The sequence below is a fragment of the Clarias gariepinus genome, chromosome 6 (genome assembly GCF_024256425.1).
Source record: "Clarias gariepinus isolate MV-2021 ecotype Netherlands chromosome 6, CGAR_prim_01v2, whole genome shotgun sequence".
Taxonomy (NCBI): Eukaryota; Metazoa; Chordata; class Actinopteri; order Siluriformes; family Clariidae; genus Clarias; species Clarias gariepinus.
Window position 1 is genome coordinate 1,076,321 of NC_071105.1, and position 13,344 is coordinate 1,089,664.

The window sequence follows — 13,344 nt, forward strand, 5'->3', positions numbered from 1 at the left end:
CTGCAATAAGAGAACAGAAAAATTGCATTAAGAAAAGAATGTAAAATTTTAAATCTGCAACTTTACAGATTTACAGTTACAATAAAAATAGAAATATAACTATAAATCATTGTGGATTGTGAAATATAAATATAGAACATTTAAGAGGGTCTAAAAGCAGCAGTATAAGTGAAAAGGTTTGTCCATTTTTTAGTGTGCAAAGTTAGTGCTCATTTTATGTGTAAACAAGACCCAGCAACCTATGAGTCATGCGTAATGTGGTGAGTAATGTAATGTGCTCCATCGCACAGGTGGGAAGGGAATGAAGCAACTCTGAGCAGTTTAACCTAATGTCGTGTTCAGGTTGAGAGCCCAATATCTTGCGAGAAGAAGCTCCTCCTCAGGCTCTCGGTGTTGGCCTTCAGGGTGTGGAAAAGAAATGGCACTTTGATAGTCTGAAAGCAGAGAGAGATTCCTTTAGGCTATGGTAAGCTACTACAAGCTCAATTTAAGTAAATTTAAAAGTGAGTATTTTGTACTTTTACTCAAGTAGAAATGTAAATAGATGACTTCTACTTTTACTTAAATGATATTTTACCTGGGGAATCCACTACAGTATTTGTGTACTTCACCCACCACTGGTTGTTTACCCCATGGTACGGCTATAAATACAGAACCAGATGTTCTGTCCATGTTTTTGGAACTCGGGTATGTCAGGTATGATACGCAGAAACTTGATACGCCCAGCTTGTGACTAAAATAAAGCAAATACAGACTGAGAGTTTTGCCTGTCATATGTGCATTATAAAAATAAATTAAAAGGGATTTTTTATGTCTGATTATGATTTACTGTGTGCCTTTCTTGTGTGTATCAGTGATAGGATGGTGTCTTTTTTTTCCTCCCATATGTTTCTTGTTGATTGGGATGAACCATCTTGCTGTATGAACCTTTGTTGATCTAAACATGCCACAGCCTAACTGAGACTGAGTCTGGGATTTTAGGGAGGCACTCCACTGTAAACCAAATAAAGTGCTGGATATCTAAATCAGGAAATGTACTCTTGTACAATCATCGTTTAATCTCGATTATCTTTTAATCATAATTGGTGAAAGCCAAAATTATAATAGATTTGATTCAATCCTATGGCCACAGTTCACTTGGTGCCTAATTGTTTTGTTTGTTATTTTGGTTTACTTGGTTTAAAAATTCAATCCAGGTTTTGCAGCCCATTTATTCTGTATATTCTTTGTTGCTTGACCTAGACTCAGTAATAAATAAGGAATAACCTGCAACAATCCATGTTATCCAGAAAAACAACTCAGCTTTCAAAAATAAAATTATATATGTACAGGTGAAACTAATATATGATTTAGACTCATTACATGCAAAGCAAGATAATTCAAGCCGTCATTTGTCATAATTGAGATGATTATGGCATACAGCTCATGAAAATCCCAAATCTCAGAAATTTAGGATATTACATGCAATCAATAAAACAAGGTTTGTACATAAAACATATCAGACCTCTGAAAAGTATAAGTATGCATATGTACTCAGTACTTGGTTTGGGCCCCTTTTGCAGCAATTACTGCCTCAATGCGGCGTGGCATAGACGCCTGTGGCACTGCTGAAGTGTTATGGAAGACCAGGATGCTTCAATTAGCTCTTCTGCATTGTTCGGTCTCATGTTTCTCATCTTTCTCTTGGCAATGCCACATAGATTCTCCATAGGGTTCAGGTCAGGCGAGTTGCTGGCCAATCAAGCACAGTAATCCCATGGTCATAGAACCAGGTTTTGGTGCTTTTGGCAGGTGCCAAGACCTGCTGGAAATGAAGTTAGCATCACTATAAAGCTTGTCTGCAGAAGGAAGCATTAAGTGCTCCAATATCTCCTGGTAGATGACTATGTTAACCCTGAAGTTAATGAAGCACAGTGGACCAACACTAGCAGATGACATGGCTCCCCAAATCAACACAGACTGTGGAAACTTCACACTAGACTTCAAGCATTCTCCATCCTTCCGCCAGACTCTGTGTCCTTTGTTTCCAAATGAGATGCAAAAGTTGCTTTAACAAAAGACTTTGGACTACTGAGCAACAGACCAGTTCTTTTTTTCTTTAGCCTAGGTAAGACGCTTCTGACGTTGCTTGTTGTTCAGGAGTGGCTTGACGAGAGGAATACGACATTTGAAGCCCATGTCCAGGATCCATCTGTGTGTGGTGTCTCTTTGATGCACTGACTCCAGCCTCAGTCCACTCCTTGTGAAAGTCCATAACACTTTTATATGACCTTGCCCTGACAATCCTCTCCAAGCTGCGGTCATCCCTGTTGCTTGTGCATTTTTTTCGTCCACATTTTTGCCTTTCACATGACTTTGTATTAATGTGCTTTAATACAGCACTTTGGGAACATCCAACTTCTTTTGCAGTTACCTTTTGAGGCTTTCTCTCCTTATGGAGGATGTCAATGATGTTTTTTTGCACAACTGTCAGGTCAGCAGTGTTTCCCTTGATCTGCTTCCTACTGAACCAGACTGAGAGACCATTTTGCAGGTGTTATGGCTTAATTTGCTGATTAGAGTGGGACACTTTGCGCCTAGAATATTGGACCTTTTCACAACATTCTAATTTTCTGAGATTGTGGATTAGTGGTTTCATGAGCTGTATGCCATAATCATCTCAATTATGACAAATAACGGCTTGAACTATCTTGCTTTGCATGTAATGCGTCTATCTCGTATATTAGTTTCACCTTTTGAGTTGCATTACTAAAATAAATGAACTTTTGCACGATATTCAAATTTTTCGAGTTGCACCTGTATAAAGAAATTAGCCTCTGTTCATGTGGGTTAAAATTGTATTTTCAGGGCTTTATCATTAGGCTACAATTGGGCTTTACCAGCTTGCTTCTCCACTTCCACCTCCTGTTTCTCCTCCCTGGCATTGACGACCATTATTAACCTTCCATTTTAATAAAGAAATAGGGGCTGCTTGGGCAGTTTTTTTGTAGTACAGTTAAACCTTGGATTGCGAGCATAATTCATCACAGACGTGTGCTTGTAATCCAAAACACACACACCCACACCCACACATATATGTGTATGTATGTATATATATATATATATATATACTCAGAGGAATATATATATATATATATATATATATATATATATATATATATATATATATATACTCAGCAAAAAAGAAACGTCCCTTTTTCAGGACTGTGTATTTCAACAATAATGTTGTGAAAATACAAATAACTTTACAGATCTTCATTGTTTAAAAGGGTTTAAACAATGTTTTCCATGCATGTTCAATTAACCATAATCAATTAATTAACATGCACCTGTGGAATGGTCGTTAAGACCTTAACAGCTTACAGAAAGTAGGCATTTAAGGTCACAGTTCTAAAGACGAAGGCCACTAAAGACTCTGAAAAACACCCAAAGAAAGATGCCCAGGGTCCCTGCTCATCTGCGTGAATGTGCATTAGGCATGCTGCAGGGAGGCATGAGGACTGCTGATGTGGCTAGGGCAATAAATTGTCATGTTCGCACCGTGAGACGCCTAAGACGGCGCTACAGGGAGACAGGAAGGACAGCTGATCATCCTCGCAGTGGAAGATCACGTGTAACAACACCTGCACAGGATGGGTACATCCGAATATCACACCTGCGTGACAGGTACAGGATGGCCACAACAACTGCCCGAGTCACACCAGGAACACACAATCCCTCCATCAGTGCTCAGACTGTCCGCAATAGGCAGTCCATGAGGAGGAGATGCACTGCAGTACTTCAAGCAGCTGGTGGCCACACCAGATACTGACTGGTACTTTTGAATTTGAGCCTCCCTTCATTCAGGGACACATTGTAAAACATTTTTAGTTTATGTCTTATGGTGTTGACTCTTTTAGTGTTCATACAAATATTTACACATTAAGTTTACTGAAAGTAAAAACAGTTGAAAGCCAGAGGACGTTTCTTATTTTTCTGAGTGCATTGTAGGGCTGTCCAATTAATTGAATTTCATTTTCGGCTCTCAACGATCACAAAAATCGCCAAGGGTAGCACAGTGGTTAAGGCATTGGACTACGGTTTGGAAGATCCCAGGTTCAAACCCCACAACCACCAAGTTCTCACTGTTGGGCCCTTGAGCGCGGCCCTTAACCCTCAACTGCTCAGGTGTGTTATGAGATGAATGTAAGTTGCTCTGTATAAGAGCGTCTGCCAAATGCCTAAATGTAAAAATGATGTAATCAAAAAAAACTAAAGTTCACTTTTTTTTAAAAGTTATTTTGACCTGCGTGCGCACCCGCACTTTTGCCCTTCCAGAAGCCCGAACTCTCTCACTCTATACTGTCAGCGAAGAAGTTGCGTATGTGGTATCTGATCGCATTTAAAAATCTGCGCGAGTGAAGATGGCAGAAAAAGAGCAGCCACAGAAGTCTTTGGTCAACAAAAGAGGTAGAAGCAATTCTGTTGTTTGAAAACAGTTTGGATTCGAAGAAGCGGACATCGATCAAAAACATACAAAAATTAGGTGCAAGATTTGTTGTTGTGTCGGCACCGGTTGGTAACATCACAAATCTTTTTAACCATTTAAAATTTAAACACAGACCGACATATGACCAACTAATAAAAAAACAGAATCCGTATCCATCCAGCTCAGAAAGGCACAAATAAAAAAACAGATGCCGTTACATACTTTTTAGCCAAAGACATGTGCCCTATTAGTACGGTTGAGAACGAAGGATTCAGGAAAATTATAAATACTCTGGACAAGCATTATGCTTTGCCATCACGACACCATTAATAATAATTTATTATTTGTAATGTATTTATTTTTTAATTTAATATTTATATTTTATTTATTACTTGTTTTCAAAAGATTGTGGAAGTGCACTACATTGTTGATCTTGTTTGCCTTTATCTGTTTTATCTGTCTTAATCTGTTTTAAAGAGAATTCACTGTTCTGTTCAATAAATGCAACATATTTCCAAAGTCAATGAGTAATCGTGTAAAATAATTGTGATTTCTATCATGACCAAATTAATCGTGATTATGATTTTTTCCATAATCGAGCAGTCCTAATATATTGTATATTCTCCCATAAGAAATAATGGCAACTGCAAATATTCGTCCCCAACCAAAACATATTTACAAAAATAATTAAAACAAAATATAAAGTAAAAATAAAACTACTTATTATTATTTGAGACAAGAGAACTGTGGTCTGGCCTGGATGACCTTCACACACACACATCCCACAGTGCAAGAGAAAGAAGAACCATTGGCTCAGTTGTGATCACATGGCGCTCGGCATATACTGCATGTACTACATGTATTTTAACACTTTAAATCACGTTTATCAAGTTAAAATTTATTCTTCTTGCAAAATGCTCACAAAACAAGTTACTTGCAATCCAAGGTTCCACGAATTTGAGTGGTGTTCTGTATTTTCCTTTATAGTTGAAACACCCGTGATATAAAATATAAAGTCAGAAGAGGTTAAAAATTAAGTTTTGATCTCACAGAGAGCTCCAAGAGTCACCGAAGTTCATCTGGTCCAACACAAAGCAGTGGTCTGCTAAAACACCAGCATATTCATGCTGAAGATAAGCCATATGTCTGCTCCCAAAGCACCTTTTTCCCAAAAAACTCTCCCAAAAACTCTTTTTACACAGTAAATAGAATAAGTACATGCTGCAGTTTCCTTTAGGAACGGTGAGAGTTAGCCAAGTTTATTCTTAATGCGTTTCAATTTTGGCCCATTTTATATACCGAAAATTGGAGCAATTGGCTAACCTATGACTGAATTTTTTTTTTTTTTTTTCCCCCTTTGTCTGCCTACAGCACGAAAGAGGGGTTAATGTCACACAGCCACTGTGAACTTTAGAATTCATGAATATGATCCATTTTGTGGTGATTGAGCCCCCTGGAATGCACCAGACAAACGTCTGATCCATGGAGGCCCCGCCCACAACCTGAAGAACCGCCGCTAACGTCCTGATGACGGACACCACAGCACATGTTCCAGAGGTCTTGTGAAGCTCCGAGGGGCCAAAGGGGAAAGTTTTTTTTTCCCTCTTCATATTAATGGTTTTAAAGTTATGGTTGATCGGTGTAGATTAATAAATAAGAAGTAAAATACAGTGAGTTTGAGAGGTATTCAGCGTAATTTAAAATACATTTAATGTCCTTGTTTTTGCAGGTAATTTGCACTCAGTAATCTACAGTATAATGATAAACTGTTTTAATAACCTAAAGAAAAAGAAACAAATGTATTGACATCAAAAACTAAAATTCCTTTTTTTCTGACTAGAGCTAAAGTGTGTTCTGTTTGGTTTGATTATATTGAACTGACTTTAACGTCACTGGATTCAACCGATTTACTGATTTTGTGCATGAAGTCCTGTGAGTGCCCTGATCCTCCAGTAGGTGTCGCTGTGAGCGTTTCGGTCTCGTTCCTCCACACATTCCCAGAAGCAGAAGAAGCCGTGCTGCAGTGTTGCTGATTGATGAGCTGAGCTCTCCGACTCTACTAATCATCTTTACATTCCAATATTTCTGACAGGGTTTTACCCCCACAGTTCCATCTGATCCGTTGTGGGTGTATTTGAGGTGGTTAACTGCGTTCTGCTGTAAAGCTCAAGGTAAGTTCTTATGCTATACACACTCTCCTGGATAAAATGTAGGCTTAGGCACTGCAAAAGCCTTAAAATATAAAATCTCAGGACAATGTAGATCTTTTAAATTGGTGCACAGAATGAGAAAATCCCCAGACTGAACCCAGGATCTTATCTGTGCAATCATGGAAAACATTAATGACATCACAAACAAAAGTTACCCAAATCAGTAAACCTCAATCAGCTTTTTAGGTCCTAACCATTGTGCTGAACATGTAAAATGATTTTAATCTCATGTATGCTTACATATGCCATTTTCCATTTATTTGTTAAGATATTGAACATTGTTTTATTTTGGGCCTCCTGTCTTGTTCAGCTGGCGTGTTTCCTCCACATGCCTCTGACTAGCATGGAGTCAAATAAGGTTAAATGCGAGGATCCAGAACCCACAGAGATCTCCAGTTCATCTGCTGCTGTCCACAAGAACTCCCTTGATGGATTATCCCAAAAAAGAATCCACTCCTGCTTGGTGTGTGGAAAAATGTTTAAACAAAAGAGGACTCTCAGACAACACCAGCGTATCCACACGGGAGAGAAGCCGTATCGCTGCTTGGAGTGCGGGAAAAGTTTCAACCGTGCCGAGACTCTATACATCCACCGTCGCGTTCACACTGGAGAGAAGCCGTACTCCTGCCCGGAGTGCGGGAAGAGTTTTGCTGCGCAGAATAATTTCCGAAAACACCAGCGAATTCACTCTGGAGAGAAGCCGTATCAGTGCTCGGAGTGTGAGAAGAGTTTCAACCGAGTAGACAGCCTGCGCATACACCGGAGCATTCACACTGGAGAGAAACCGTATTCCTGCTCGGTGTGCGGGAAGAGCTTCCGGAACCAGAAGTGTCTGTTAAATCACCAGCGAATCCACACAGGAGAAAAGCCGTACCTGTGCTCGGAGTGTGGGAAGAGTTTTAACGTCAACTCCGCTCTCCACGTGCACCAGCGGGTTCACACTGGGGAGAAGCCGTATTTCTGCTCTCAGTGCGGGAAGAGCTTTCATACCCACTGCAATCTCAGAAAACACCAGCGGACTCACTCGGGAGAGAAGCCGTATCGCTGCCTTGAGTGCGGGAAGAGTTTCGGTCTGAAGTGTTCTCTGAAAACTCACCAGTTAGTTCACACAGGAGAGAAGCCGCATTGCTGCCTTGTCTGTAATTACCGCACTGCTTACCGCAGTAGCCTCCAGCAGCACCAGCGTAATCACACAGGACAGAAACTGTATCAGTGTTCACACTGTGGGAAGAGATACAACACACTCAAGTGCTTTCATCGACACCAGAGCATTCACGCGGATCAGAGTGAAGACATGCAGCAGGTTAAGACGAATCAAGCGCTTTAGTTAGTGTTCACATCAATACCAGAACAGGTGAAATACTGGACATATAAAATGTTTGAATTCTAATAAAGTAGTTCTGAATTGAGATTCCAGCTCAACTGTCTACATGGATGACGATGGGTTAAGGTGTGTAAAAAGAAAAAAATTATATATTATTTATTTATTTATTTATTTTATTAGACAAAAGTGTGAAGTATTTAATTAGCTGGAAATATATCAGAATAACTACTTTGGCATAAAAGATTAGGTTAATTTAAATGAAACATTATATTTTCTTTTAATAACATATGGTTTATATGAATTTTTTTTATAAGCATTGCTTTTATCATGCATTTATTACCTATAGAACTCTTAATTAAAATAAATTTTCTCTTCATGTTTTAAATGTTTAAACAAGTTCAATGAAATCTCATTGTTTAAGATGCATTTTTTTTTTTAATTAAAGTACAACATAAGGCATGATTAATTTTTTTTTTTTTTTATTATTATTTTGTAAATTCTATTTCACGGTTCTCTTTCTTCATGGAAACGGAAGAACCTGTGCTGCAGTTTGAATATAAATAATATTAAATAAAATGTTTTAGTGTATATGAAAATTACGTTCAGTGTATGAGCAGAGCAGTGGTCCAGCAGGCCTAAGAGGGACTTGCCGAGGTAGGAGCACATCCCCAGATCTTTCACCACCACTGTCTGTATAATTGGGTAAAAAACAAAAATTAATACAAAAAAAATAAAAATTACAATGTACAAAAATGAAACAAGCTGGCAGGTCATCACCCCACTAACAAAAACAAAGAGCACCATTCTGCTTAAACGTTGCTTCAAGTCTTTATTCAGATGTTATAGAACAAATAGGTAAATATAACATTGATAAGTATGTCCAAGCAGTAATTTGGCAGAACCATACACGGTGTAAAGAAAAGCTAAAGTACAATGCAAGGTTCTTGTCTAGAAAAGCAAGAAAATGCAGGACATTAGGGGGAGAACAATTGTCCCAGGCTCAAAAGGCAACTGGTCCTTCTTTATGATACAACGGACTATATGGGCGTTTGGACTGGTCAGTTGAAGCTTCAATAAGCCGAAAGTTTCACCAAAAGGTTCATTTCATGAAGCTTTATTTAAGAGCTCATTGTACTGCCGTCTAACGGACAAATATTGTGTAATTAACAGACGCTCACAGAATAAACAGAATAACTACAGAATAATAATAACTCAGACTCGTTCTTCTGAGTCACGTTAATGATTCATTCAAAAGGAACAAATTGCACATGAACGACCCATCACTAATGTTTTGGTGTGTCTTCTTTTTTTATTTCTAAGCACGCTGTATTTTTTCAGAATTCTTCTTTCTTTTATGTTTGTTCAGATAATCTGGATTTCAGTAGGTTATGTTTTTAGTTTGAGATTTTAATTAATTTATCCACTGTTTAGTCTACTGTACATCATCTTTGTTTTTAGGGTATTTAGTCTGGATTTGGTGGTGTTTTGGTGTGTGTGTTTGGGGGCTACTTTTTTTTCAAGTGTGTCCATGGGTGGGATTGTGTTTGGCAGTGTGTTAGTGTTTGTGTAAGTGTTTGAATCAAAGTGTATGTCTGTTGCATTCTGTCCCAGAATGGATCGTGTTTGCGCTCAGACGATATGTGTCCTGGTTAGTGAGCACTGCTCTGTACTGTATGGAGTTTGGCTCAGAGCGCTTTAGATGATGGCAGAAATTTTTCTGCTCTTTTTTTTATTTTCCTTTTTTTATTTTTTATATGAAAATCCTGAGCTCCGCCCTACAGGTGTTGTTGGTTGGAGTTTTCAGAATTCAATTTGGAAATTTTCAGTTTTTGTCCTTGATTAATGGGCCCCAATATTTCACTTTCATATAACAGTATTGGTGTAAGGACTGAGTTGCATAGTTTGAGCCAGATTGAATTGGGATGGTGTAGAGTTTAGATTTTATTGCATAGAAGGCTCAGCATGCTTTATCTGCGAGGGTCTGTACAGCCAGGTTAAATCTTCTTGTGCTGCTGGGGGTGATATATGTTATTAGGTACATGTATATGATCTGTGTTGGATCTTTGTGTTGCCCAGTGTGAAATTCTATAATTTTTGTTTACTCTGCTCTGGATCAACATGATGGTGGATTTCCTCTGGTTAATCAATAGGGCCCACTTAAAGCTGTGCTGGTCTAGGATAAAAAGGTTCTGTTGTAGATCATCTGGTGTGGAAGACAGCATGACTAAATTATTTGCATCTCTGTGCTGAACTGGACTTGATATGATAAATAATTTGATATGATAATTTAAATAACTTCTGTAATTTTAAACTTTCAGCTGCATAACACACATGATGTTATATGATCTCTATCCGTTATCACCCAGATGAGAATGGGTTCCCTGTTGAGTCTGGTTTCTCTCAAGGATTCTTCCTATTGCCATCTCAGGGAGTTTTTCCTTGCCACTGTCGCCGTCACCCTTGGCTTGCTCATCATAGCCATTTCATTCATTTATCTCATTATTATCTAGACACATTTTTCTCACACATACACACATTTTTGTGAAGCTGCTTTGAGAGATTATCCATTGTTAAAAGCGCTATATAAATAAAATTGAATTGAATAATGGACATGTAGCTGCAAATAATATAGCGTTCATTATTGACAACTGCCAGTTAATTATACATATACATGCGTACACACACTATATAGAATGACGTGTGTAATAAATGAGTTTAGGCTGTTTCTCCTTTTAAAAAAGGTTTTTACTAATAACTATTCAATTATATTTATTTTTAATTCTGCCTTAATACAACTGCAATCGTATCAGTTTTGTTTTAAAGAAATCCACTGTGTCTAGTTCTGTGCCCATATTAACATCTCTGGACATTTAAACGAAAAATAAGTGAAGAACAAATTACACATCCATCTTCTAAAAATAGAGCGAAGCTAAATTTCTAGCAATTTATTAAAATAACTACCTTATTTGGAGAAATGTATTAATTCAATTCAATTCAATTTTATTTGTATAGCGCTTTTAACGATTTACATCATCACAAAGCAGCTTTACACAATCAAAAGAATTAAGTTTGTATGAAATGTGAATGTGTATGAATCAAAATTATGATTGTCCCTGATGAGCAAGCCTAGGACGACGGTGACAGTGGCAAGGAAAAACTCCCTGAGATGGTAATAGGAAGAAACCTTGAGAGGAACCAGACTCAACAGGGAACCCATCCTCATTTGGGTGAAAACAGATAGCAGGAATAGATGTGCATAATAATATGCGAGACTGGAAGTTCAGTATAAGAGGAGATGTGTAAGATTAAAGTCCAGTTTGTTTCCTGGAGGCTCAGGTAGACTATGAGAAATTCCAATCCTGAACTATTGAGTGACTGAAGTCACAGGTCCTCAGAGAACAGCTGTGTGCATCAGTCGAGGACAGGACCACCTTCATGGAAAAGTGGAACCCACCGCAGTCACCACACGCATTCCAGGCAGACCACACGGGGGCATCCATGTGATGAGATCTCCAACCAGAAGCAGGACTTCAGGATGAGTTAGACAGGTCCAGCGGGCAGAGGGGGTCTGGATCACTGGCAGCTCAGGAGCGACATGTATAGCTCGACAGAGAGATAGGTAGAGGAAAAAGGAGAGAGAGAGAGAGAGAGGAGAGATGGAGAAATAACAGTAGTATTTCTAGTAGTATTAAAAATGCTTCCCGAATAGGGAAGGTTACATTTCTGTTGTAAATTGAGAAGTCTCTCCCGCTTACTCGGGGTGCACACTTGCTGTGAGCACTCCTACATGCTGAAGTAGTAAGACTCCACGTGCGTGAGCCTTTATTCAAACCAGTTGAAGCGGCAAATGAATTAGTCACGTGACTCCGGCGCAGTCGAGGCTTCGTTTGTCATTCTCACGTGACATTCAGGGAACCGACACACGCCTCGAGCTTCGGAGCTCCAGGTACTAAACTTAACATCACTATCCAGTAGGTGTCGCTGTGAGCATGTCGGTCGCGTTCCGCTGCGCATTCATAGAAACAGAAGAAGCCATGGGGCAGTTTGTGCTGGTGGTGATTAAAATATTTCTGACAGGGTTTTACCCCCACAGTTCCATCTGATCCGTTGTGGGTGTATTTGAGGTGGTTAACTGCGTTCTGCTGTAAAGCTCAAGGTAAGTTACACTCGGCTAACAGTGGCTCAGTCCTAAATGGGCTTCCTTATTAGTGCTGTTTACCTCACACACTCTGTAGGGCACTAGATGTCCACTCGGGACTGATTTGGCGCTAATTGTTTGGACCCGCTGAGTGTAGGCTGATGCGCAGTGTGATAAAGAGGATTTTGTTGTTTTGTCGTTCCAGGACAGAGAGGGTGGCTCTGAGCTGTGAGTCTCTGAGGTGAGGTGATCTCCACAGAACTGGGCCTCATCAGTCTGCACTCCAGCACATTCATTATAACATTGTGTTTCACAATCAAACACTGTAATTTTAGGAGGAACATCTGTACCTTAAATGTGCACGTGAGTGTGTTTAAATCCACACATAAAGTAGGTACAACTTTGTCACTGCAGGTCCAGACACTCAGCAACAGAATGCAGTTTAGCAGAAGTGCAACAGTTAGTGTATATACATCAGTGCAAATATAGGCGTTGTGTAAATAATGAGGTTCAGGTTAAATAAGAAGAGTTGTATATAAGTGTATGCAGTAGATAATGTGCAACATGACCATAGAATACATAATGCTATGAAGTGGAAAAGGGAATATAAGCAGGTCATGTCGGTAACAATTATCTGCGCGTGTGTACATCCTTACATACATACATTGAATATTCAAAATAGGCTGCATGGTGGCTTAGTGGTTAGCACTGTTGCCTTGCATCTCCTGGGCCGCATTTAATTCCTGTGTGTGTGTGATTTTTGCATGTTCTTGGTGGGTTTCCTCCGGGTACTCCGGTTTACTCCCACAGTCCAAAGACATGCAGATTAGGCTAATTGACATTCCCACATTGCCTGTAGTGTGTGTGTGTGTGTGTGTGTGTATGCTCTGTGATGGATTGGCACCCTATTTAGGGTGGACCTTGTGCCTTAAGTCTCTGGGATAGGGTCTAGGCCCCCCACGACACTGTGTACAAGATAAAGTGCTGTAGACAATGAGTGGGTAAATATACAATTCAGTCCAATTTTATTTGTGTAGCAGTTGTAATGGCATGCGAGAAACCTATCACTGAGCCACCAATGCCTGTGTGTGTGTTTGTGTGTGTGTCTGGGTGATGTTCACCGCCCTTCAAAGGGCTCTCCTTCTGACCCCATGGACCCCAATTTCATCAGGAAGTAAATATGCTGTTTGTGTGCTTTTTAAAC

At 39.3% G+C, this 13,344-nt stretch overlaps 1 protein-coding gene across 1 annotated transcript in view; it reads left to right on the plus strand.

Moving 5' to 3' along the window:
* LOC128526361 (zinc finger protein 729-like) overlaps positions 1-13,344 on the plus strand; it is a 36,544-nt gene that overhangs the window by 17,517 nt on the left and 5,683 nt on the right. Inside the window, exons 5-6 of the mRNA XM_053498152.1 lie at positions 855-864; positions 6,989-8,004. Coding sequence (XP_053354127.1) covers positions 855-864; positions 6,989-8,004 — 1,026 coding nt within the window. The remainder of the gene's footprint in view (positions 1-854; positions 865-6,988; positions 8,005-13,344) is intronic.